At 50.3% G+C, this 25,531-nt stretch overlaps 1 protein-coding gene and 1 long non-coding RNA gene across 2 annotated transcripts in view; both read left to right on the forward strand.

The window, feature by feature from the left end:
• Positions 1-25,531, forward strand: part of LOC311624151 — a 244,719-nt gene that overhangs the window by 149,087 nt on the left and 70,101 nt on the right. The gene's annotated exons all lie outside the window — the stretch shown is intronic.
• Positions 1-25,531, forward strand: part of ATP9A (ATPase phospholipid transporting 9A (putative)) — a 124,781-nt gene that overhangs the window by 29,149 nt on the left and 70,101 nt on the right. Inside the window, exons 4-5 of the mRNA XM_084886983.1 lie at positions 8,304-8,412; positions 25,369-25,427. Coding sequence (XP_084743109.1) covers positions 8,304-8,412; positions 25,369-25,427 — 168 coding nt within the window. The remainder of the gene's footprint in view (positions 1-8,303; positions 8,413-25,368; positions 25,428-25,531) is intronic.

Consider the following 25,531-nt stretch of genomic DNA (forward strand, 5'->3'; position numbering starts at 1 on the left):
AGAATAAGGTCATAGGACAGGCAGGGAATCCAGGCTCCTGGAGTATTGGTTGAATGGATGAAGGTGGGGTTGTGGAGGGGCAGCCCAGCCAGGGTGGCCATGAGGCGGAGATGGGAAGGAGAATAGGAGGGTGGGAGGGCTCCGGGCAGGTGCAGCCATGCAAAGGCCCTGTGGTAGACGGAGCTCGGAGGGTTGGAGAACAGAAAGGAGCTCAGCGTGACAGGCCTTGGAGAGGGCAGGGCTGACATCTTTTTCTCCAGAGACATTATGAAGTGTGATTCTGCTGTTTTTCTCTCAGCTGGACTCGGGGGGCGGGGGGAATACTTAGATCTTCTTTTCACAAACATGGTTACATTTTTTAAACATACATTTTTATTGATTTCAGACAGGAAGGGAGAGGGAGGGAGAGAGATAGAAACATCAGTGATGAGAGAGGGTCTTTGATTGGCTGTTTCCTGCACACCCCTGACTGGTGATCAAGCCTGAAACCTGGGCATGTGCTCTTGACCGGAATCAAACCCAGGACGCTTCAGTCTGCAGGCTGATGCTCTATCCACTGAGCCAAACCAGCTAGGGCTACATTTTTAATTGGAAGATTTGTTTTAAAATTGATAGAGAGGGGAAAGGGAGAGAGAGAGAAAGGAACTTGGATTTGTTGTTCCACATACAAGAAACAACCAATGGCCGAAATGGTTTGGCTCAGGGGATAGAGCATCAGCCTGCGGACTGAAAGGTCCCAGGTTCGATTCCGGTCAAGGGCATGTACCTTGGTTGCGGGCACATCCCCAGTAGGGGGTGTGCAGGAGGCAGATGATTGATGACTCTCTCTCATCGATGTTTCTAACTCTCTATTCCTCTCCCTTCCTCTCTGTAAAAAATGAAAAATAAAAATAAAAACTGTGAACCTGAATTTATAAAAAAAAAAAAAAAGAAAGAAAAGAAAAAGAAACAACTAATGAATGCGTACATAAGTGGAGCCACAAATGTATGTTTCTTTTTCTCTCCCTTCCTCTAAAAATTAATAAAGAAAATTAAAAAGAGAGATACACAGCTCTGAGTAATGTTTCTTTCTAATCTTCAGCATCTCTTCTTGATTTTTGAATATGGATGACTCTTTAAAAAATGTTAAAGCACGGAGTGTGGATTGGACACACTCCCCAAATGCTCTGCTAACGGTTGTCGGAGTTCCTTAGACCGCCAGTGGTGGCTTTGTGCTTGGGCACCCCGCTGGGCGGTAGAATGCTCCAGACCCTACCCTCCAGTCTGTGTGTGCGTTTCTTTGCAAACCCAGATGTGCTGCTCTCGACCCAAGGGGCTTCTGTTCATTTTTCTTCTCCTTTTTCAACGACAAAGAGACTCTTTATTATTGGGGAAAAACCCCCCACACAAATGCCCGTGTGCAGCCACCCCCAAGATACCCCACTTAGGTTTCTGGTCAGTTTCCTTTTCGTCTCTCACATGTGCCTGTGTTTTATACGCACTCTAGCATACAGTGTGGTAAATTCTACATATTATGTAAACGCGTATGTTTTGTATAATGAATTGGGATCCCAAGTGCGCCCGAAGATCGCTACCTGTGTGTCTCCCCCTCTTCCCTGCCCCTGGCATCTCAAGCGTGCCATCTGTCCTGGCGTGTGTCCTCGTTCCTCACGGTGCCCGTCTGCCCAGCCTGTGGTATCCAGGGGTCTTCAAACTTTTTAAAGTGGGGGCCAGATCATGGTCCCTCAGAGAGCTGGAGGGCCGGACTATATGAACTACTAATCCCTACTGTAACACCTTGGCTGCGCTCACTGCCCAAAAAACCTGGCGGGCAGGATCAGACTCCCCTGGGGACTGCATGTGGCCCACGGGCCGTAGTTTGAAGACCCCTGGATAGACCATCCTCCGGAAGGGTCTCGGGGTGCAGATCTGTTCACACCCCACGACCTCGTTTACCTTCTCTTGGCCTCTGTGGGGAGGAGGGGACCTCAGCCACATTGGGAATGAGCTTTTCATTCTCTTAACCAGATTCCTGTAGATATGACTAACACAGGGATTCGCCTGCCTGAGGAAGCTGGAGGGAAGTTAGGTCAGCTCTGTGGAAGTCTTCCGAAGGCGGATTGAGCGTCCGTGGACCGGAGGCAAAGCGTGCTGCCAGGGAAAAGGATTCCTCGCTTGATAAGGGAGAACTGGACTGGCCGAGGAGCTCGGGAAGTCATTGAGTTCATGCTCGGATGTGAAGGTTTCCGGTCTCAGAGAGACGGAGCTCCCTTTCTTTTAACCAGGAACAGTCTTGGGATGTCAGAAGGGGTTTGGGGTGCATGTGAGGCCGTGTGTACAGGGAGATTATATATATATATATATATATATATATATATATATATATATAGCCGAGACCAGTTTTGCCCAATGGATAGAGCGTCATGTGAGGGCGATCTGGCTGCGACATCTGTCACCCCATTGATCACCAGGGTTGATTCGGTTGATCTGGCTGGCTAGGCGGGTGTCCCCCTCCTCCCTCACTGATCCATGTGCGTCCCTCCCGAAGCTGCGCGCTCGGTCGAAGAGGATGACTTTCCCCCAAGAGGAGAGGACCGGTCTTCGGTCAAGGGTATACGAGTAGCTGCGCTCCCCTGCTAGAACCTCCAAACAAGCTCTCAATGGATAGAGCGTCAGCTTGGGGACTGAAAGGTCCCGGGTTCGAGTCCGGTCAAGGGCATGTACCTTGGTTGCGGGAATGGCCCCAGTAGGGGGTGTGCAAGAGGCAGCTGATCGATGACTCTCATCGATGTTTCTAACTATCTCTCTCCCTTCCTTTCTGTACAAAATCAATAAAATATATTAAAAAAAATATATATATATATATTTTATAGAGGGGAAGAGAGAGGGATAGAGAGCCAGAAACATCAATGGGAGAGAAACATCGACCAGCTGCCTCCCACACACCCCCTACTGGGGATGTGCCCACGGCCAAGGTACATGCCCTTGACTGGAATCAAACCCGGGACCCTTTAGTCTGCAGGCTGACGCTCTATGCACTGAGCCATACCGGCTAGGGCCAGGGAGATTCTTTGCGACATGTTGTGTATAATGAACAGTTGGAAACAAACACTTGTCCCTCGGTGGTGACCCACACGCTGCTGGGGCTGAACTCCGGGAGGCTGCCTGGGAGTGAGAAACAGGGAAGCCACTCCGCTGGGCTTACACGGGAAGGCGTGACTCATGTTTTTCTTGACCTGGAAAGAGCAGGTTGCAGAACAACATGGACCATAGGCTTCCATTTTTATGACCCTCTCCCTCCCCCCCGACAAATACAGGGGTGGGTGGGCAAAAGTAGGTGTACAGTTGTGAGTAATAATTCTTGTATTATTATTTATTAATTAGAGTATATTTATTTGTATTACAACTGGGGCGAGGCAAGAGGGCTGGGGGAGGGTGGGGGCTGGGGTGACCTGCGGGCTCCCACCCCTTCCAGTCCTGTCTCCTCTCTGAAATGCCACTGGGATTTTCCAGGAGAAGCCGGATTCCCTGGCTTTCCTGGGACCCGGCCACAGCTGGAAGCCGGAGGCTAACGGCAGCTCGGGCCGCCCTGAGGTTTCTGACGGCGTCAGGGCCCCTGGGATCGCCAGCTGTGCCTGTGCCCGGGCCGGTTCGGGGCCACAGGGCACGTTTGTGTGGTAGACGTCCTGGCCTCTTCCCGGGCCCGCAGGGCAGGGAGTGGATGGTTGAGGATGAACTGGACGCCACCTGTTTCTTCGTGACTGTGGCTGACTTCCCCTAAAGGCCCTGGGTGTGTGTGGAGGGAATCGGCGTGCGGCTCTTGGCTAGGACATGTTCAGAAAGGCCTCTGACCGTCCCGAAAGCCGAGGTGTGAGGGTGGCGGAGCGCGTGGCAGAGCGCAGGCCTCGGCTGCAAGTGGATGAGAAGTCGTGTCATGTGAACAAGCTGCTGAGCCTCAGTTTCCACATCTGTGAACTGGGTGATCGTGTCCTTTTCCTTGGCTCGTTGGGAGGATGACATGTTCCGTGATAACAACACGTAAAGTGCTTCCGATAGCTCCCGGCATATAGACCATTGTCTCATTTTAGTTTTTAAACCTGCGCTAGCGACACTGCTGTTCACTGTCTGGATTAAGTTCTAGCTTTTATTACTTTTTCTCTTGGTACTAATATAGTAGAGGAAGAATTTAACCAGGAGATAGCAGAAATAACCCATAACATTGTATGAAGTCCAAGTAATAAATCTAGATTTTTTGTTTTTGTTTTGTTATTAGGATATAATCTAGACACCATAAAATGCACAGACATGGCCCGGCCGGTGTAGCTTAGTGGTTGAGTGTTGACCTGTGAACCAGGAGGTCACGCTTCAATTCCCAGTCAGAGCATATGCCCAGGTTGTGGGCTCAATCCCCAATTCTCTCATCATTGATGTTTCTCTCTCTCTCCTCCCTTCCTCTCTGAAATCAATTATATATATATATAAAAGTGCACAGACATGGAGTTTCTGACTCAGCGAGCGTTGACCTTCATCAGCACCCGTGTGAACACTACCTCAGTAAGACAAGAATACTTCTGTCATTCTGGAAAGTTCCCCGTGCCCCTCTCCTGCCAGCCCCTTCCCAGCCGAGGCAGCTGCTTTTCTGAATCCTGTCTCTTGCGGGTAGTTTTGTTTCCGTAAATCGACTTTTGATGTTCAGCATCACCGAAGAGCCTGCTGACACCTTCACGGTGGCTTGTCTGTGCACTGCCCTCGCCTGCGGTTTCTCTATAAGCTCAGCGTGGGCTCACCGGCCCAGGCCCGCGTTCAGACCTCCTTCTAGATGTCTGTGGACGTGAAGGGCCTGCGGAGGGGACGGCTGGCACTTATTTCCGGACCACATTTGCATCTCGTTGTACATCAATGTCTAGCCCAGGGCATGGCGTGTCCTCCAGCATTAATGAGAACTGTGTGCTTGGGGGCAGGGGAGGGTAGGTGGGGTGAACTCGGGAGGCCGTGTTCATTGGCAGCTGGGAGGTTACAACTTCTTCCTTTGTTTATTTAGTTATTTAATCCTTACCCGAGGATGGATGGAGATATATATATATATATATATATATATATATATGTGTGTGTGTGTGTGTGTGTGTGTGTGTGTGTGTGTATAGTGAACGACAGTGTCACTATTGATTTCAGAGAGGAAGGGAGAGGGAGAGAGGGAGATAAAAACATCAATGATAGCTGAAACCGGTTTGGCTCAGTGGATAGAGCGTCGACTTGGGGAACTGAAGGGTCCCGGGTTCGATTCCGGTCAAGGGCATGTGCCTTGGTTGCGGGCATATCCCCAGTAGGGGGTGTGCAAGAGGCAGCTGATCGATGACTCTCTCTCATCGATGTTTCTAACTCTCTATCTCTCTCCCTTCCTCTCTGTACAAAAATCAATAAAATATATAAAAAAAAACACCCCAAAACAAACAAACAAAAAAACCATCAATGATGAGAGAGAGTCACTGACCAGCTGCCTCCTGCACATTCCCTACTGGGGATTGAGCCTGCAACCCAGGCATGCGCCCGTGGCTGGAATCGAACCCAGGACCCTTCAGTCTGCAGGCTGATGCTTCTATCCACTGAGCCAAACTGGCTAGTGCGCAGCTTCTGTCTCTGCAGAGCACACACGTCCACTGTCGTCCGTGGGACTGAGCCAGGCCATGCAGGGGAAAGAGAAACCAGGACATTTGAAAAAAAACAACAACACACAAGCAACAACAAAAAACCTGGCCTCCGGCCCAGAACAACAAAAGCGCAGCATGCGGGCCGAGGTGGGGGGAGTCGACCGGCTTCTGCAGACCGGGCCGTGCTGCCAGAATAAGCTTCCTCTCCTCCGTCCCAGGTCTGCGGACACTCTGTTCTGCACCGCTGATGGGCGGCCGGGGCTGGAGGGGCCTGTGGCTGTAAAGATGTCTGGGGCTCTGGGGGAGGGTCACAGAGCAGCACCTCTCTGGCTAGATGCACATAAGGATCTGAATCAGAGTTAATGTATTCACAGGGTCAGCATCACGGACACGAAGTCAGCAAAGAATCCCTCCTGCTACCCTCTGTGGGACTTCGGCTCTCCGTGTTTTGAAAAAGTGATTTTGAAAGGAGGGATGATGAGGGCATCTTGTAAGAAAAATGAATGAGGCTCTGGGCGGGTAGCTCGACTGGGAGAGAGTCGTCCCGGTTCTCCAAGGTTTGGGGTTTGGTCCTGGGTCAGGGCACGTACAGAAGAGCCAGTGAGTGCATAAATAAGCGGAACAGCAATCCGTGTCTCTTCCCCGCTCTTTTCTCTCCGCCTCTCTAAAAAAATCAATACATTAAAGAAATTATCTTTAAAATAAAAATGAAAATGGATGAAGGTTCTTGCCTTTGTGGATACAAGAGGAAAAACTGGATAGAGGTAGGTCCATGCTGTGGACAGCACACACAGCCTCCCTGAGTTTATGAGCTGGGGTGCCTGGCTCAGGAAGATCAGTTTTAAATGTTCTTTTTATTTGTTGGTAGTTGCACAGTGAATGTGTCATAATATTTCTTTATAAAAATGGAGGATATTACATCCTGCAGTCCATCCCACTCCTTCCTTGTCCCTCTCAGCAGAGGAATCTAAATAGTCGTTAAGGAAATAGGAAAATCTTTCTTTTTTTTTCTTCTTTTTTAAAAAAAAATACGTTTTATTGATTTTTTACAGAGAGGAAGAGAGAGGGGTAGAGAGTTAGAAACATCGATGAGAGAGAATCATCGATCAGCTGCTTCTTGCACACCCTATACTGGGGATGTGCCCGCAACCAAGGTACGTGCCCTTGACCGAAATCGAACCTGGGACTTTTCAGTCCGTAGGCTGATGCTCTATCCACTGAGCCAAACCGGTTTCGGTGGAAAGTCTTTCTTTAAAAAAAAAAGTTTTTATTGATTTTTTAGAGAGAGGGGACGGGGGGTGGGGGAGAGAGAAACATCAATCGGTTGCCTCCCATACGTACCTCGGCTGAACTTTGAACCTGGGTATGTGCCCTGACCAGGAATTGAACCAGCAATGTTTCGGTGCACAGGATGACGCTCAACCAACTGCGACACACCGGCCAGGGCAGAGTCTTAACCAGTGTGTGGAGTCTTTGTTACTTCTGTGAACGGTGTTCCATTTTATGTTCTGGAAGGTTGATTTCCCCACTGGCCCTGTCCGTGCAAGCAGAGGTATCTCATTCCTTTTAACTCCTGCTGGTGGTCCATCTCCTCGGCTCTGCCCGCCAGAGTTTCTCTAGATGCAGAAGAAGGTGGCTGTTAAGACCTCAAGCCAGATATTCTGTGTTCAAAATTCCTGCTTATATATCTATACTATTAAACGGGTAATATGCAAGTGGTGGGGACATCCTCATTGTAACAGCCCATCAGCAGGAGGCTATGTGTGCAGCAGGCACAGGTGGGCGGGGACTTGCAGTGTCGGGGACTTGCGTCACACTGACACAATCCATCACCAGGAGGCCTGGGGCCCAGCGGAGGCCTCCCCGCGGCTCCGCCAGGGGTCCGGAGGCCTCAGGTGGCCCAGCCTGGGGGCAGGGCCTGGCGGAGGCCTCCTTGCGGTGATGCCTGGGGGATCCCTCAGCTCCGTGCGGTGAGGCCTGGGGGTCCTACAGCTTCTCGTGACATGGAGGCGGGACCCGTGGCTTCGGCCTACCTCTTTAGGGCAATCAATCCATCGAGGAGCCCCAGATGGGTGGGTGGGGCCTACCTCTTTAGGGCGACAAATTGCGAGGCTCCTGCGCTGTGACAGGGCACAGGCCAGGCTGGGGGACCCTACCACCCTGAGTGAACTTTGTGCACTGGGCCACTGGTATATACAATTCCTAGGAGCTTGATTATCCAACCTCTTAGTGCCTAGTTTCCTATCTGCAGCACAGCGATCCCGTACGGTGGAGCTGTCCAGAGGTTTGTGTGAGGGTGGAATGCGCTAAGCACATGGCTAGCAAGATACAGATGTCAGTGTGGCTTCCTTCAACCATTGTCTGCATGGACGGGGTGGGTGTTTCCACATCGTTTACTCTGAGAACCCTGGGGAGGTGGCGAACAGGGCTGTGCTTGTGCAGGCGTGTCGACGAGTGTTCCTCAGCGCGTGTGTGTGTGTGTGTGTGTGTGTGTGTATGTGTGTATGTGTGTGTGAGGAGGAGACCCTCGGAGAAGCGGGTAAGCGGATTTATTTGCTGGGCAGTGCATTAGGGACCCTCAGCAGGTCCTGCCCTGCTGCCCTCCGGCCTTTTCCGTCCCGGCCCCAGGAGAGGAAGGGGGTTTCGGCCGGGCTCACTCTGTCCCTCTCTCCGCAGGGCTTCGTGCTGGCCGTCACCATCATCCGGGAGGCGGTGGAGGAAATCCGATGCTACCTGCGGGACAAGGAAGTCAACTCGCAGGTCTACAGCCGGCTCACACTGAGAGGTCAGCGGGGCTCCGCGGGGGCCGCAGGGCCGCAGGGCTGCAGCTCAATCACAGGCCGCTGACAGTCCGGGAGCAGAGTTCAAGGCCGGGGGCTGGCGGGGTGTGGGCGCCGCGTGGCAGGACAGCCCTCCGCTGCTGGCACCGGGAGGCCAGCCTGTCCCCCGGGGCTCGGGGAGTGTGGCTGCCTCCCCCGCTGGCCAGGCTCTCAGAGCCGGTCCTGGGGGCTCGCTGGAACTGAATTCTGTGCACTTGGCAGCCTCTGCCCGCTAGTGCCTTACCCTGCGGGGTCTGGCTGCAGAGGGGGGCCGGGAACTTAGCACCCCAAAGGGGCACCGCTTTAAAAGATATGCTTTCAACTCTACAACACTAATGGTGTCTAATCATCTATTTATTTGTATACTTTCACGTTGGATGTTTGTGCACTTACAAGATGAGCCACATCAGTTTTCTTTAAAAAAAAAAAAAAAAAATATATATATATATATATATATATATATATATATATATATATATATATTTTATTGATTTTTTTACAGAGAAGAAGAGAGAGGGGTAGAGAGTTAGAAACATCCATGAGAGAGAATCATCGATAAGCTGCCTCTTGCACACCCCCTACTGGGGATGTGCCCTGAACCAAGGTACATGCCTTGACTTTCAGTCCTCAGGCCGACGCTCTATTCACTGAGCCAAACCGGTTTCAGCACATCAGTTTTCTTAAGAGGCACCAGAGTCACGTGAATTCTGCCTCTGCGAAGACCCCTTCGCTGGCATCTTCTCTGTCCTCAGAATTGAAGGGGGAAGAGCCCATAGTCTGAGCCAACGAGAACGGGAGCTAGCCTTTAGGCGTTAACCCCGGGCAAGACAGGAGCATGCCAGGTGGTGGGATTTAAAACCCACCCCAAACCCCACAGAGCTACTGGCCGAGGCTGACTTCTGTTTCCCACTCCCAGTCCTCGAGTAGATTCCCCGTGAGGCTGTGTTCAGAAAGGAGAGGAAGTGACTGTCTGCAGGGCCCTAAGATTAAGGTGACCAGACGTCCCGCTTTTGGCGGGACCGTCCCGATTTTCAACAATTTGTACCCGCGTCCCACGGCATTTTAAAAAAGCCCCGATTTTTGACAAAAATCGGGACTTTTTTAAAATGCCGCGGGACGCGGGACAAATTGTTAAAAATTCTTTCCAAAAATCGGGACTTTTTTTAAAACGCCGTGGGACGCCGGACAAATTGTTAGAAATCAGAACTGTCCCACCAAAAGCGGGACGTCTGGTCACCTTACCTAAGATGACTGGTCCCATTCAGGGATTCATCATGTTTTAGCAGAGGCGGGAGGAAGCCGGAGCTGTGCCTCACTGGCAGAAAGGGGGGATTCTGAAAGAGACAAGCCAGGTGCCGGAGGAGCGGGTCCCCGAGCCTGGTGTGAGCTGCTGTTGTTCCGCGCTCCGGTCTTCCGGAGAAGCTGGCCATCCCTGTTCTCGCATTTTCAGCAGAATTTCCCCTTTTGGGAAAAGTGTCAGCGGAATATATTCTGGCCTCCTCTTCCCCTCCCCACCCCCACCCCCGCCCCCAAATTGAAATTTCGACAAAATCCCTTGAGGGCATGGACGTGTTTTCGTTTTAGGGCACTGAATAGAGTTTCCTAGTTGGTGGTCTTAAACATTTGCACGTCTCCGGGAGAAGGGGGACTTCAGAGCGGGGATAGAAATGCGTGTTTTGTTATCGCTAAACCGCTGTGTGTAGGGCATTTTGCAAACTAAAGAATGAACACCCGGTTATAATCCTCGCAGAGGCAGGTGGCTTGGGGGTTCCACGCGGGTAATCAGAAGACCCCTCTGGGAGGGCGTTCTGTGCGGTGTGTGTGTGTGAGACCCTCCCTCAGTAACATATTCTGACGATGACATGTGCAGTGCTTGGCAACCAACAAAGCCGGGGCGGGCGGGCGGGGAGGGCCGCTGGGTCTGCTTAGAGGAGGGCCTTTGGGAGGCTTCCATTCCTCTCATCTGTCCACGCCCGCCCGCCCTTCGGTTCTTTTCACATTGCAATTGCTTCCCCCCGCGTGGTTTTCATGCCCTCCCCTGCAGACCCCCTCTCAGCTGCTGCCCGCACCCCTCTGTCCTCGCCGAGGCCCTAAAGAGAATTGGCAGATGGCTCCGGCGGTAAAAACATGTCCTCCTTTGTCGGCCTCCTTTTGGGGCCCGAGGCTCCCATTGTCATGCCAATGCGACCGGAGCGGCCGCAGGAGCCCAGCTCTGAATATTAACCCGGGCCTCGCCCCGCAGCTTGTTTGGAAAAGGGCGCCAGGAGAACTGTCAGCAGGGGCTGATGGAGGTGAGTTTAGTTATTTGATCCGCGTTGGGGGAAGGGCCCGGGAGAGAAGCCCAAACAGAAGGCTGCAGAGAGAGGAAGAGAAAGGAGCCTTTTCTGAGCTTCCCGCGCTGTCTAATGACTCGATAATATTTTCCTGAGTGCGACATTTCACCAAGATCTCAGCGACGTTCAAACGCGAGCTCAAACACACGGGGACACGTATGTCCACGCAGGACTGCTTTCCTTTTTTGATCCCACGACGTGTTAAAAGGGACTTTTCAGCACTCCTTCTGGAGTTCCCAAACGCTTCGAAACCAGAATCGAGTCCTCATGGATGGTGGCCACGGGCTTTCCCTGCCCTCAGCATCATTTCCTGGCCAAGAGCACAGTGCTGGGACTGAGTTAACTTTTTGGGGTAATAGTTTCTGACTGGCAAAGAGCTGCAGACCCCCCGCAGAGAACTCCTGCACGCCTGCCACCGGTTCCCCGTTATCAGCGTGTTCCCACTTGGGTCTTGCTGGTCTCTCTGTCTCAGCCGCTAGAGATCTAAGGTGAGGCTGTCATGCCTTTTGCTCCTAAACACTTCGCTGTGTAATTCCTAAGAGGACCCTTCTCTTCCATAACACAGTACTGCGAGCCAAGTCAGGAAATTTAACATCGAGGCAGTACTGTCCCTGAAATGTCCTTTAGTAGCATTGAAAAGAAATGATTTTAGGGAGGAAGGGGGAGAGAGAGATAGAGACATCGATTTGTTGTTTAAATACTCATGGGTTGATTCTTGTATGTACCCTGACTGGGGATCAAACCGGTAACCTTGGCGTATTGGGGTGACACTAACCAGCTGAGCTGCCCGGCCAGGGCTGCGGCGTTTTTTCTCTTGGTTCCGGAACCGATGCGGGTTGCCAGTTGCATTTAGTGGCCCCTGCTCTCTCCATCACCCCTCCACCCTGGCGTAGCTCTGTGGTGTTGGCGTTTTTTTTTAAAATTAATTAATTAATTAATTAAAAAAATATTTTTTTAAAAAATATATTTTATTGATTTTACACAGAGAGGAATTGAGAGGGACAGAGAGTTAGAAACGTCGATGAGAGAGAAACATCGACCAGCTGCCTCTTGCACACCCACCCCTGGGGATGTGCCCGCAACCAAGGTACATGCCCTTGACCAGAATCCAACTCAGGACCTTTCAGTCCGCAGGCCGATGCTCTATCCACTGAGCCAAACCGGTCCTGGCTAAAATATTTTTTTTTAATTAAATTATTATCTGTGTACATATTTTAACATTGCCCCCCCCTCCCATTTATACCCTCCCTCCCCAGAGTTTTGTGTCCATAGGTTGTACTTATATGCATGTATACAAGTCCTTCGGTTGATCTCTTATCTCCCCCAGATCTCCCTACTCTCCCCGCTGTAATTTTACATTCTGCTTGTTGCTTTACTGTCTCTATATCTGTCTTTTGGTTCATCAGTTTATAATGTTCTTTAATATCCATAAATGAGTGAGGTCATGTGGTATTTCTCTTTCATTGACTGGCTTATTTCACTCAGCATGGTGTTCTCTAGTTCTATCCAGGTTGCTGCAAATGATGAGAATTCCTCCTTTTTTATGGCAGCATAGTATTCCATTGTGTAGATATGGCGTTGGCGTTTTTGAAAAGGACAGGCCAGTTACTTCCAGCTTGTTCCTCAGCTTGTGTTTGCCTGGTGTCTCAAAATTAGACTCACGGCGTGCATTTTGGCAGGAATTAATATAATTTAAGAATTTCAGTGGCACAGACTCTTAAGTCAGGATGTTGCCAAAGTTTTAGAGGCATTGTGTTAATCAAACTGAAAAACTTTAAAACTTGGAGGAAAATGAATTCTATTTTGAACAGCTGAACTAAAAGCCCCGGTAAATAATAATGAGTTCTCCATCAGAGGGAAATTACTTAAAAAATTTTTTTTTTATTGATTTCAGAGAGAAAGGGAGGGGGAGAGAGAGATAGAAACATCAGTGATGAGAGAGAATCATTGATTGGCTGCCTTCTGCATGCCCCACACTGGGGATTAAACCAGCAACTCGGACATGTGCCCTTGACCAGAATCGAACCCGGGACCCTTCACTCTGTAGGTCAACACTTTATCCACTGAGCAAAACCAGCAAGGGTGGAAGTTACTTTTTTTTTTTTTTTTAATAGCTGCTTCCGACACTTTATTTTTTTCCAGACTGTATATGGCTAATATGCAAAGTGTCCCCACGAGAGTTTGACTGGGAGACTGGGAGTTTTATCGCTTGCTATGATGTATGCTGACCACCAGGGGGTGGCGCTGAGCGAAGGAAGGCCCCGGCTGGCAGTCAGAAGGCCCTGAGTGTCCCTGATCACTACCAGGCCTAGGGACCCTACCCGTGCATGAATTTTAAGAAGCTATCTAAGAAGAACTGATATGCTTATATGCATTGCCCATGAAATCAGACAGTAGGGTGGTGAAGGCCTGGGGCTGGGTGGGTACCAGATGGTGGGTGGGGGGGGAGGGCAAGGAAGCAAAAAAGGGAGAGACGTTAGTAATATCCTCAACCATAAAGATAAAAAATATCTAACTAATAATTATACTTTATGGGCATGAGTGTGGGGCCCTAATGAGGAAGGTCCCTTCTCTTGACCACTGCACTCCTGGTTCTGAGCTTATACTGGTTTCAGAACTCGGTGTCCACCTCCTCCCTGGTGTAGGGGCAGATCCCCTAACCTGTCAGTAACTGGAGGTGATGGTAGTACCTGCTGCCTGCGAGTTGCTTAAATGTAACTCCTACATGGGAAGAACTGTGCCTGTGATTGGATGTGTCCTCAAGAAAGGCAGTGCTGGTGGTTAAGTGCTGGTGGATGAATCAATGGAGGTATTAGCCACTGGTGGTGGGAGGTTGTGGGAACCCACCAGAGGAGTTGATGATGTCTTCCAAAAGAGATACCCTTATCCCGAGTCTCACAGGATGGAAGAGAGCAGGATTGGCTACGTTAAAAATGAGCATTTGATGAGGCCCTTGTTCAAAAATTAAGATTTTCAAAATGGTGACAGTAGATTACTAAGCCAAGTAAGGAGGCTTTACGATCGGTCCTGGGATCACATGCCCACAACGTTGCCCTGATCAGAGTTCCCCAAGGGCCCTGGCATGATTGCTGGGTGGGCGGTGCACAGAGCCCTGGGTCCTGGCTCCATCTTGCTCTTCCCACTGCGGCTGCCGTCGCCGAGCCTCCCCCTCCGGGAGAGCAGAAGAAAAGACCACGTAGGCCAGTGAGGCCTGAGACTCTGGGCAAGTGGAAAGTTGACTCTGTGATCCAGGACTCTGTACAAGGTGTGCTACAGGGGGAAGGAGTCAGGGAGGCTGTTGGAAAAATGCTGTCCACATGGGAAAGCAGGAGCCTGTCATTTCTAAATGACCCCGTGGAGGGAGCCTTTCCAGGGAACTGGGGTGCAGAGAGGGAAAGCACCCTGTCTGGTGGTGCAGCTAGCCAGTGACTGGAACCCCGGCCAGTCTGTAAGTCCAGGCACCTACTGTGTTCCAGGAGCTTGCTCGGCACTTTGCCGTAGACTGTCTCAATGATCACCGGGGTTCCTCCGTAAACCAAATGCTGCAGAAGGGCTTCTCAGATGTGAGGCATTTTAAAACACATTTACGTTTGTAAAAATTGATTCGAGAGACAGACATCGGTTTGTTGTTTCATTTATTTGTGCATTTGTTGGTTGATTCTTTTTTAAAAAAAATATATTTTTATTGATTTCGGAGAGGAAGAGAGAGGGATAGAGAGATAGAAACATCAATGATGAGAGAGAATCATTGATCGGCTGCCTCCTGCACGCCCCCCACTGGGGACCGAGCTCACAACCCGGCATGCGCCCTTGACCAGAATAGAACCTGGGACTTTTCAGTCCGCAGGCTGACACTCTATCCACCGAGCCAAACCAGCTAGGGCTGATGGTTGATTCTTGTATGTGCCCTGACTGGGGATGGAGCCCCAAACCTTGGTGTATCGGGATGATGTTTTAAACAACTGAGCCACCTGGCCAGGGCCCATTTCTCAGTCCAAAGAAACGTCTAAACCCAGTTTTCTCCTTCTACGTTGGGCAGGCTGCTGAAAGCCACGCCAGGATAAAGCTTTCAGATAAAGGAAAGCCTCCTCTTTCCTCCTGCTTGAAGCCCACATTTCCATGGGATCAGAGACTTAAGAGAGATTCCTAGACTTTTATGAGTTTTATGGCTCTCATTATGGCGCTGTCTCCCCCGAGTCACACCATTCAGCGACCCTGGAAATCCCAAAGGCCATGAGGAGAGGATCTTGAAGTTGGAACAGACTCAGCAACACCAGGTCACTCGGAAGATGTGGGTAGGGTCAGAAAGAAAGAATGAGTCAGTGAGTCATTTCTCATTGTGCTTATCTTCTCCAAACCAAAAGTTTAATTCTGGAGAGGGGTCCCTGGCCTAGGTTATCACAGGAGGCTGGGCAGTGGGATTTGCATTTTCACAGGATGAATTCCAGGTCTTCATACCGGGAATGTTTTCCCAGACTGACCTGTGATGGGGGCTAAAGGAAGTGAGCAGATAATTAGCCTTGAAAGAAACTGCAAACAGAGCACAATTAACACAATTGCTGGCGTGTCTTTCCTGCTGGGGACATCTGGGCTCCCCGGGAACGATAAGTCATAAACCAAAGGTCTGCGCAAAAGGCAAAAGGCAGCGAGCTGCTTTGTCTTGAGCTTTTCAGTACAGATGTGGTGTGAAAAAAAAAAAAAATCTCTCCCCTCCCCCAGTTCTTCCTGAATAGCAGTACAGAATAACCTCAAGGATCTCATCTCAATTTGAGAGTGATATCTCTCCCCCTCACCCCATTTCAGTTCAAAATCCACATCGAACCATTACTTAGGATTGCAGTTAATGCAAAGAACTGCTGAGGTCCAAGATCATACGTGGGTTTCTTTTGGGGAATTCTGTTTTGCTGGAGTTCATCCGAAGGTCGGATCGGGAAGATGCGATTATTATTAATGGGGAGTAGTTTAGCTGCTAGTTAACTAACGAAACTCCGTGTTCCTAAACAGAAGTACCACTTACGTTTTCAAAGTATAAACTCTGTTCAGATAAACATGCGAGAGCACTAAGATACGCTTCCTACGTTTTTTAGGGAAGAGAGCCGCGGTGGTGGTCTTCTTTATAGCATTGCAACCAAAGTCCTTTCCTGAGGACCGCAGATACAGTTGGTAATAAGCAGAGAACTTCTCCTGAGCTCCCTGGTTAGGATTCAGAGCATCTGCTTTTCCGAGTCTCATTCAGAACAGATCTGGCCGCTCTCATCCTCTGGCTCTTGCAAGCTTCTTTTTTTCTTCCTCCAGAGTACTCCACTTTATTACAAATATGGGTGAACTGATCTATTGTTTAATTAAAAAAAAATCACATGCAAATTATACTGTTATCTTTCCCAGAAGGGTACCCCCCACCCCCCCTCCCCCCCCCTCCCCCCGCCGGCTTGTTGGTTTATTTCATCATTATTGGTCACCAGAAGCAGCCAGAAACATTTATATATTTATTTTAAAAGCCTCCGTCGGGTATAAACTTGTCACGTAGAAACTCCAGCCTTTCTTCAGTTTTTTCAAGTTCCCACTGTTTTAAACAAAAGCCCCGGGAAGTGGCCCTGGGATTTCCAATAACGCCGTTTAACCCTTTGCCTGCCTTTCCTTGGGCTGTGGGAGCGGGGACGGCGGGGTGAGAATCTGAAAACCCCACCTGTAAGCCCTCATGCGCGCTCTGCCGGGCCTTTCAGCGTCCGCCCCAGGAAGTGTGCACAAAGCCTCGGAATTTACAGCTCGTCACTGTCACCGGCAGATTAGCGTGTGAGCTGAAGAGTGGAACATTAGCCAGGGTCTGCGCCCGGGGGGTCGCGGTTGGAGATGTACAGAAGCAGCCTGTGCCCCGGTGGGCAGGGAGAAATGGAGTGTGCTAGGAGCTGGGGGACTGGGGGGTGGGGGGAAAAAAGGCCCACACATACTAGTGCCCAGAATTTATTTTAAAAAAATCCCCCGCCCCACAGCCTGTTCTGCATTTTGAGCGAATTGTCATTTGCTTGTTTCCAGTCCAGGGAAACATCTGGTCTCTGCCCCCAGTGTAGACAAACTGCTCTTATTCCGAGGCCGTCATCCGTGAAAAGCCTGGTTTGGGCCCGATGGGCTTGCTTAGGAAAGTCTTGGGGCCCGTGGCTACAGAAATAAACAGCGGCAGCAACTGGAAGTTCGCTCCCTGTGGCAAACCCCGGCGCGGAGGCGGCGTGGGCTGAGTGGCGAAAGCTGGAAAGATTACATCTGCTTTACAGAAAGCATTTAACGATGGCCCATGTGGCCGGGGGAGCATGCACCACTTAACCTTTGTGAAAATCCCCCAGCCAGCTCCTGCCGAGTTCCTGCCGATGCATTTAAACCGGGTTGGCTCAGTGGATAGAGCGTTGGCCTGCAGACTGAAAAGTCCCAGGTTCGGCTGAAACCAGTTTGGCTCAGTGGCAGAGCGTCGGCCTGCGGACTTAAAGGTCCCGGGTTTGATTCCGGTCAAGGGCATGTACCTTGGCTGCGGGCGCATCCCTGGTAGGGGGTGTGCAAGAGGCAGCTGGTCAATGTCTCTCTCTCATCGACGTTTCTATCTCTCTATCTCTCTCCCTTCCTCTCTGTAAAAAATCAATAAAACATATTAAAAAAAAAAAAAAAAAAGAAAGGTCCCAGGTTCGATTTCGGTCAAGGGCATGTACCTTGGTTGGGGGCACATCCCCAGTGGAAGGTGTGCAGGAGGCAGCTTATTGGTGTTTCTAACTCTATTCCTCTCCCTTCCTCTCTGTAAAACTCAATAAAGTACATAAAAAATTAAAAAATACAATACCCAGTGCCCAGGGGCCAGACAGAGATGGGTGTTGGAGGGTCCGCTCGGGGAGAGAGCTCTGAGGGGGGAATCAGGGTCCTTGGGCTGCTGCTCTCGGACCCAGGCAGGTTTCCCTGTGCACTTGGCAAAGGGGAGGTTCCTGGGTGTTCCCATGTCTCTTCAGCTCCAGCTGCATAATCCTTGGGGCCCAGTGCAGATGAGGCCATGGGAGCCCTCATTCAGAAGTGATTAGGAATTGGGGAAGAAAAGGTTATTAAGAGTTGTAATATGCCAAAACCAGTTTGGCTCAGTGGATAGAGCATTGGCCTGCAGACTGAAAGGTCCTGGGTTCGATTCCGGTCAAGAGCATGTACCTTGGTTGCAGGCACATCCCCAGAAGGGGGTGTGCAAGAGGCAGCTGATCGATGATTCTCTCTCATCGATGTTTCTCTCTATCCCTCTCTCTTCCTCTCTGTAAAAAATCAATAAAAAAGAGTTGTAATATGTCTGCAATCTGTCATCCACCCAAGGTTTGGGGGGCGGGGGCTGTGGGTACCCAGGTTGCACTGCTGTTTCAGGGATATCTGGGCAGGGGAGGGAAAAGGGAACTTGGGAGGGATGACAGCTAGCTGCTCCGGGGGCAGAGGCTGGTGGGGAAGAGGGGAGAGAGCTAGGGAAAACCACTGTGCTGTTTTTATTTCCCAAAGACAGAGCTTTGCCCGGGGGCGTCTGTATTTCCTACCCGGTTTCCCCAAAAATAAGACAGTGTCTTCTATTAATTTTTGCTCCCAAAGATGCGCTAGGTCTTATTTTCAGGGGATGTCTTATTTTTCCATGAAGAAGAATACAGTACACATTTATTGTTAAATGAAAATAAAGGAAATTTATTACCTGTATACGGTAGTACGGTAGTATGGTAGTTGTCAACACAAACCAGACAAACTGTGAATCCTACAGTATCAAGAATTTACTCATTTATTCAATGACAATCATGTCATCATCTTCTGGAACATCATCATAACAATCCAATTCCTGAATTTCCTGGTGAATTTCTTGTGACTCCATTTCTTTCAGAATCAGTGGACCAAATCTCTCATGTTTAGCGATAGCACTGTCTTTAAATGAGTACTTCTTGTCAAGGTAGCCTGCTCACAGTGCATTTGCAATGCAACTGTCAGTGATTTTCTCCCATGAATTCTTCACCCGAGTCACAACTTGTTGCAGTTTAGGTTACTCAAAGTTTCCACGCTGATTTCTCTCCATTCTATTTTCAATGTAGTCATTAATTTCCATGCGCAAATTGTCTTTGAATGGCCTATTTATTGCAATATCAAGAGTCTGGAGATAGGCCGTCATTCCTGCGGGAATCATTATCTGATCTATTTTTCTTTCATGAAGAAATATCTTCATGTCTTTAGTGCGGTGAGTGCTGGCTGCATCCCAGACTAGCAGACCTCTTTGGCTACCTCACATAACAAGCAGCAGCATTAAATCGACCCACTTCCTTATAACTGCTTGTGTGGCCCAGGCTTTTTCAGTTTCAAGAATAAGAACGTCCTAAACACATTCAATCTTTTCCTTCTTGCCCTTAGAAATAATTAAATGTGGGATTTTAGTGCCATCCAGACGAATTGCCAAAATACAAGAAACGTGCACTTTCGTAAGCAGTGGAGGGAATGTACACTAAGGAGGCACCCTGCTGTTCAAATGCTGTTTGAGATGATTGGTCCATAAACACTGAAGTTTCATCCATAGCAATCATGTTGGAAAGATTGTATTTAGAGAAGTCAGCATCATCAATAAAGGACTTGAATGCAAATGTTCGCTTAATAACTTGAGTATCTTCCAACAATGTTGTAAGTCTTCTTAAAGACAGTTCACTTTGCTGAAGGAAATTATCCAGCCAGTGTTGTGATGCTTTGAAGTCTTTGGGGGCTATGTCAAACTGTGGTGCAATTGCAAGGGCAAATTCTTGAATCTGAGCCCTATTCACAACCAAAGCCTCTGCTCTCCTGTCAACAACCCATTCACAGATCAGGTCTCCCAGCTCGGAAAATAATGGTTGCCGACCTGATCCACACTTGCGCTTTTTAGCATTTCCTTTGTCCACTTGTTCAATGAAGTTACCATACTCTGCTCACCATTTTCGGACCAATCGGATACTCAACATCTTCTCTTTGCAGAAAGCAGTAAGATTTTGGCCCCAAGAGTCTTCCACGATTCCTTTCTTGTACTCCACGGAGTAGCTTTTTCTTTTTGTGCTCATTTCTAGGGGTAAAAAAAAATAAAAGAGGAATTGGGGTATCAAGGTGGGGAGAGGGGGATCACTTAAAATGACACAGGGGGGGTCGGAGGGGGGAATCAAAATGGCACAGGAGAATCAGAGGGGGGAATTACTATTTTAGTAACCCTTTTTGATCCTCCTGTGTCATTTTGATTGCCCCCTCTGATCCTCCTCTGTCATTTTAAGTGATCCCCCTCCCCCCACCCCTGTGCCACTGAACACCTTCACCAGACATCCCCCCTACCCCTTTATCAGACATTTACCCCCTGGGGCCTGCCTGGGGACTGTCACTGGGCTTGCTGGGGCCTGGATCTGGGCTGGGGCAGGGTCTGCCACTGACTGAGAACCTTCAGTCATCATGAGGGCGGCTGTGAGCATCAGGTAGTGTCACCAGAGACAGACCAGCACTCACCACCTTCCACTCTACTCTAATCCTCCTGTTCTTCTACACGCATCTGTGAAAGTCTCTTCTTCTTCTCCCGCCCCGCGCTCACCCTCCGACCTCCGCTCCGCCTCCACACAGCAGTGATGTCAGGACTCCGCGTAACATCACTGGTTGCTAGATGCCAGTTGGGGTGGCCCTAGCGACCAGTTTACGGTAAATTAATTTTTATTCTGAGGCATAGCCTAGGGGGGGGGCCTTATTTTTTGGGGGATGCCTTATATTTCACTCAGAAGGAAACCTGTAAGTAGGTCTTATTTTCGGAGGATGTTTTATTTTCGGGGAAACACGGTAGTTTCTGTGGGAACGATGGCAGGAAACGCAGGACGGTGGTTACATTAAGATTGGGAATCGTGTTCTGGGTCCTTCCCACCACTGAAGAGTTCCGTCCTGAGTTAGGCCCTGTCTCTGGGTGCTCGGCTCTTCTCCGAACTTGGGGCCTCCGCCCTCCCTCGTCCCCCCTCCCCTGGCCTGTCCCTCTGCTCCGAGTCCCGGGCGGGGACATTTCACTGGGCCGCACTGGGAAAACATAGATGTAACATTGTTCCAGTGCTTGCTTCCCTCCTCCTCGTCCTGCTGGGTTTTCTCCTTTTCCTTTTCTCGGTTTTATTTGTGCGCTTTTTCTAACTCTGACACATGCTAAACACCGGCCCCTATGCAGGCCTGAACTGCACATTTTCCAGTCACCGAATGTGACAGCGAAGGAAGAGGAAGGAACGCATGTGAGCTCAGCAGAGAGGGAGGGCTGAGAGTCTCCCTTTGTTGAGGCAGCAAAGTTGAGGTTTACCCCTTCCGCACCCCCAAATACCAGCATGCTATTGGGTGAGGAAGCACAAGTGACCTCCCTTGACGGTGTGGCCCCCCATAGCTCCTGTGCCCCACTATGGCCTCTGGTTCTCCTCCTGGGAGGGAGCGGGCCATTGGCTGCCCGTCCCCCGTAGGAGCGCCCGTCCCCCGGTAGGGGCGCCCGTCCCCCGGTAGGGGAGCCCGTCCCCCGGTAGGGGCGCCCGTCCCCCGGTAGCGGCGCCCGTCCCCCGGTAGGGGCGCCCGTCCCCCGGTAGCGGCGCCCGTCCCCCGGTAGGGGCGCCCGTCCCCCGGTAGGGGAGCCCGTCCCCCGGTAGGGGAGCCCGTCCCCCGGTAGGGGCGCCCGTCCCCCGGTAGGGGAGCCCGTCCCCCGGTAGGGGAGCCCGTCCCCCGGTAGGGGAGCCCGTCCCCCGGTAGGGGCGCCCGTCCCCCGGTAGCAGTGCCGTGTGCGGGTCAGCCGCTGGAGTAGCACAGGCTGCCTGCAGCGCGGCGGATTAAAGGGTTTTTGTTGAGGCAGAGCAGATGGACAGGGAGCAGCAGAGTTCACATTAACCCGTCATAAATCAGGACGCCTGTAAGAAGGAAAAAGTCTGGCAGGGGGTCAATGGGGAAAAAGGGACATCTGTAATACTTTCAACAGTAAAGGTTAAAAATAAAAAGAAATCCGAGCCTGGTCACTTAGACGTTTGAGCGAATTTAATTTATTTTTTCTTAGAAAAGCGCCTTATGCCCCTTTTAAAAACCAATGTGAGGAATTAAAGAAGCGTGTGCCAGACAGAAAGATAAACCCCACGTGCCCCAGAAGAATTGCTGTCACCCCTTTCAGTCAAATCCTTCCGATTTTACCCTGTCTCCTGCTAACACACACACGCACACGCACACACATGCCATCATTATTTAATAGGAATAAACATACTCTTTAGATATGGACAGAAGGTTGTATCCAGGTCTCGAAGACCAGAAAGCAGCGTGATGGTTTGGGCCAGGCCACCAGCATACATTTGAGTAATAAAACCAAAGACAACGTGTCAATTTACGTTTGGGAAAGTTGGGGCCAGCTCCAAGGAAAAGGTGCAGAGGGCCGGCTGAATTTACGATCTTCCTGCCAGGAATGCCCCCGAATCTCCCCAGAAAGAGCTGCCGGTCATCTGTGTGTGCTTGCCCTGTCGCCCCCTAGTGGTTGGAGGAGACCTGTTCTGGCTGGAAGAGAAGGCTGCGCCTTGGACCCTCTCTCCGCCCATTTCTAATGATCTAATGTTTGGATCAGTGGCCGTTCTTGATTCACTCTGTCAGCATATTTACCAAAGCCCAAGACAGGACGAATGATTGAGCCTCGTAGGTCTCCAGCACGTCAGGGCTCAGGTCACTGGACGGACTGGTAGCACCGTGCTTTATGACAATGGGACACTATCAGATGCTCACCTCGTGGGGTGAGATACTCATTCCTGGAGAGGAACTAAGGCTGGTGAGCCCGTCACCAGCTGCGACGTGCTTTCTAGAAGTCATTAGTGCTCGTGGACAGTTCTTTTAGTGCCAGTTCTGCTTACTATGACAGAATTTAATTAAATATAAAAATTAGCGAAAACCTAACCCAGTGGAACCTACTACAGCTGTTTCAGTAGAAGTAATTGGAATGCTTTAAAATGTCTCTGTGGTGCTGACTTACTAAAAAGACACCGGGGCTTAAGTTATGTGAAATACTGTGAAAAATGGCAAAAATCTAGAGTTGTGCACTCCGATTATTCCCGTTAGTGTCTTTATTTCCAATGCTGAAGGAACAAAAGCTAGGAATCCTCACTGGTGTTGAATGAAGGCAGGAGTCAGTATTACTATTTCTTTCCTCTCTTGGGAGTTCAATGGGCTTATTACAAGATGCCAGTAACAAAGATTTCATGGTGCTGCTCCCTCATGCGAGAATTGGACCCGTCGTCACGATGAGGTGCTGGACACAGGCCCTGGCAGGCCAGTTCCACCTTCGTCTCTGTTCCCTGCCTTCGGGCCATGCTTTTGTACTTGCTAAAGGAGCACATGTGTGTCCCACTCATGAGCTCTCCCGCCTCTGTGCCTGCTTCCTTCGTCTGGTTAATTCTGGCCTCGCCTCTCCTGTGGAGCATTTGTCCACACCTCGCCGTCCCTTCACTCATTATTTACTCTCGCCTCCACATGAAGGTGAGTCCCCTGGGTCCCCGCCCTCAGACTGTGCCTGGCATACAGCAGGCGACCAGGGCACGGTGCTGGAATGTTGCTTGGATAGTCGGTGCCTTCTGTGTGCTGAGCACTGTTCTAGATCCTTCTTCAAAGGGGGACTTGCCCTCTTTCCTGGCCCCTCAGCTCACTGACTCACTCCCATCACTTCACACACTATTCTGCACCAGCAGCCTCTGTCTGGCTGTCTTTCTCACTAGCACATGGGTTAGCGAACTACAGCTGGTGGGCAAAGTCAGCCCACTACCCTTTATTTTATTACTCGAGGCCCTGTGCATGAAATTCATGCACTTGGCTGGGGGGCGGGGGCTCAGCCCAGTCTGCGCCCTTTTTGTAGTAGTCTGGGAGCCCTCGGGGGATGTCCTAAGCTGGCAGTTGGACATCCTTAGTGCTGCTGCGGAGGCAGGAGAGGCTTCCACTACCACTACTGCCACTGTGCTCCCCCTGGGGACGCGTACTAACCACCAGGGGACAGCTGCTGCTTTGAGCATCTGTCCCCTGGTGGTCAGTGCTTATCATAGCGATTAGTCATTCTGCCATCTGGCTGAAACAGGCTCTCCGACATCTGCTGAGGGGCCCCAGATTGCAGGAGGGCGCAGGTCAAGCTGAGGGACCCAACTGATGCACCATCGGGGCTAGGGAGGAACCGCCCATCTCACTCAGTCCCAATTGTCCAGACCTCAGCAGCAAGCTAACCTACCAGTTGGAGGATCTGCCCCCTGGTGGTTAGTGCATGTCATAGTGAGCAGTTGAGTGGCCTTAGCATATCATTAGCATATTATGCTTTGATTGGTTGAATGGACGACTGGACAACTGGACACTTAGCACATTAGGCTTTTATTATATTGGGTTTTTTTGTATGGCCTGGGAGCTGAGGATGGTTTTTGCATTTTATAATATGGAATACAGAACAAAGCCTTTGGCAGGGAGACCGTGGTTGGGAGAATTGCAAACATTGTCTAATGGCCAGGACACGCCACACTGTTTACTGTCTGGCCCTGTTTGGTACTCCCTGCTGACTCCTGCCTGAGGCACTCCTGCCTGAGGTTTTAGGACATGGGGTCCCTGAATGCCGAGGTGCAGCACTCAATGGGCGTTTTTAGAGTTGAAAATAAGAACTCACTGTGTCTGATTCCTTCCTCCGGAGTCAGATGTGGATGTGAAAACCTGTGGGACTAAGGGCGTCTCTGAGCCTTTGTCCTCATGTGAAGACGAGATAATCATGCTTTCTCCTGGTGGCCACCCGGAGGAGTAAACGAAGCCACCCACATGCCAATATCTGTTCCGTGGTTAGCACAGAATTAGCATTTAAAATTTATTTTATTTTATTTTTTAGTTTAATCTAAAAAATAATTTTTTTTTTAAAAAATTGATTTTTAGAGAATAAAGAAGGGAGGGAGAGAGAAGCATCCATGGAGAGAGAAGTATTGATTGTTTGTCTCCCATACACACCTGGACTGGGGATCGAACCCGAAACCTTTCCGTGTAGGGGATGAGGCTCCAGCCTGCTGAGCCACCCGGCCAGGGCAGCCCAGAACCAGCGTTCAATGTTAGCTGTTCCATTTTTGTTCAGATAAACATCCAGCAAAAGTAATCTGATCATAACCATATAAACCAAACTATATAGCAGTTGCAAATTAAAAAAAAAAAAAAGTAATTAGTCCTTTTGGGTTAGCTTCTTTCTTTTTGAAAATTAAGAGCTGCCTTTTGCCCTTTTCTCTCTCTTTCACAATATCTGTGGGTTTTCTTTTGGGGCTGAATGAGTTTCTTAAGGTGCAGACTTAGGGAGGTTTCTAAGGCACCGTTAAGACAGAAGATCTCACTGCGGGCGTGGGCACTTCCCAGGGCTCTGGGGGGCGGGGGTAGTTTCTGGAGCCATTTCTGCGCCCGCACACCTTTCTCAGAGGGGCAGCAGGTGATGCGGGGGCAGGGGGAGGCCGGGGGGCCATCCTCCTTCCGTCTGCACTGGCTCCGAAGGCCGCTGGGCCCTCTGTGAAGACGTGGGGCTGGAATGAGTTCAGACCGATGAGCCTTGGGCCTGTTTCTTTGCAGGGACTGTGAAGGTGAAGAGTGCCAACATCCAAGTGGGGGACCTTATCATCGTGGAAAAGGTGAGAGGGCTCTGCTGCGGTGTAAAAGGGAAGTCCCTGCTCGCACATCACGATGCTGGCGTGCAGTCTGAGGTCTGACCGGATGCATGCTGTCTGCAGTTCCA

Source organism: Pipistrellus hanaki, assembly GCF_964339955.1.
Source record: "Pipistrellus hanaki genome assembly, chromosome: 6".
Lineage (NCBI taxonomy): Eukaryota > Metazoa > Chordata > Mammalia > Chiroptera > Vespertilionidae > Pipistrellus > Pipistrellus hanaki.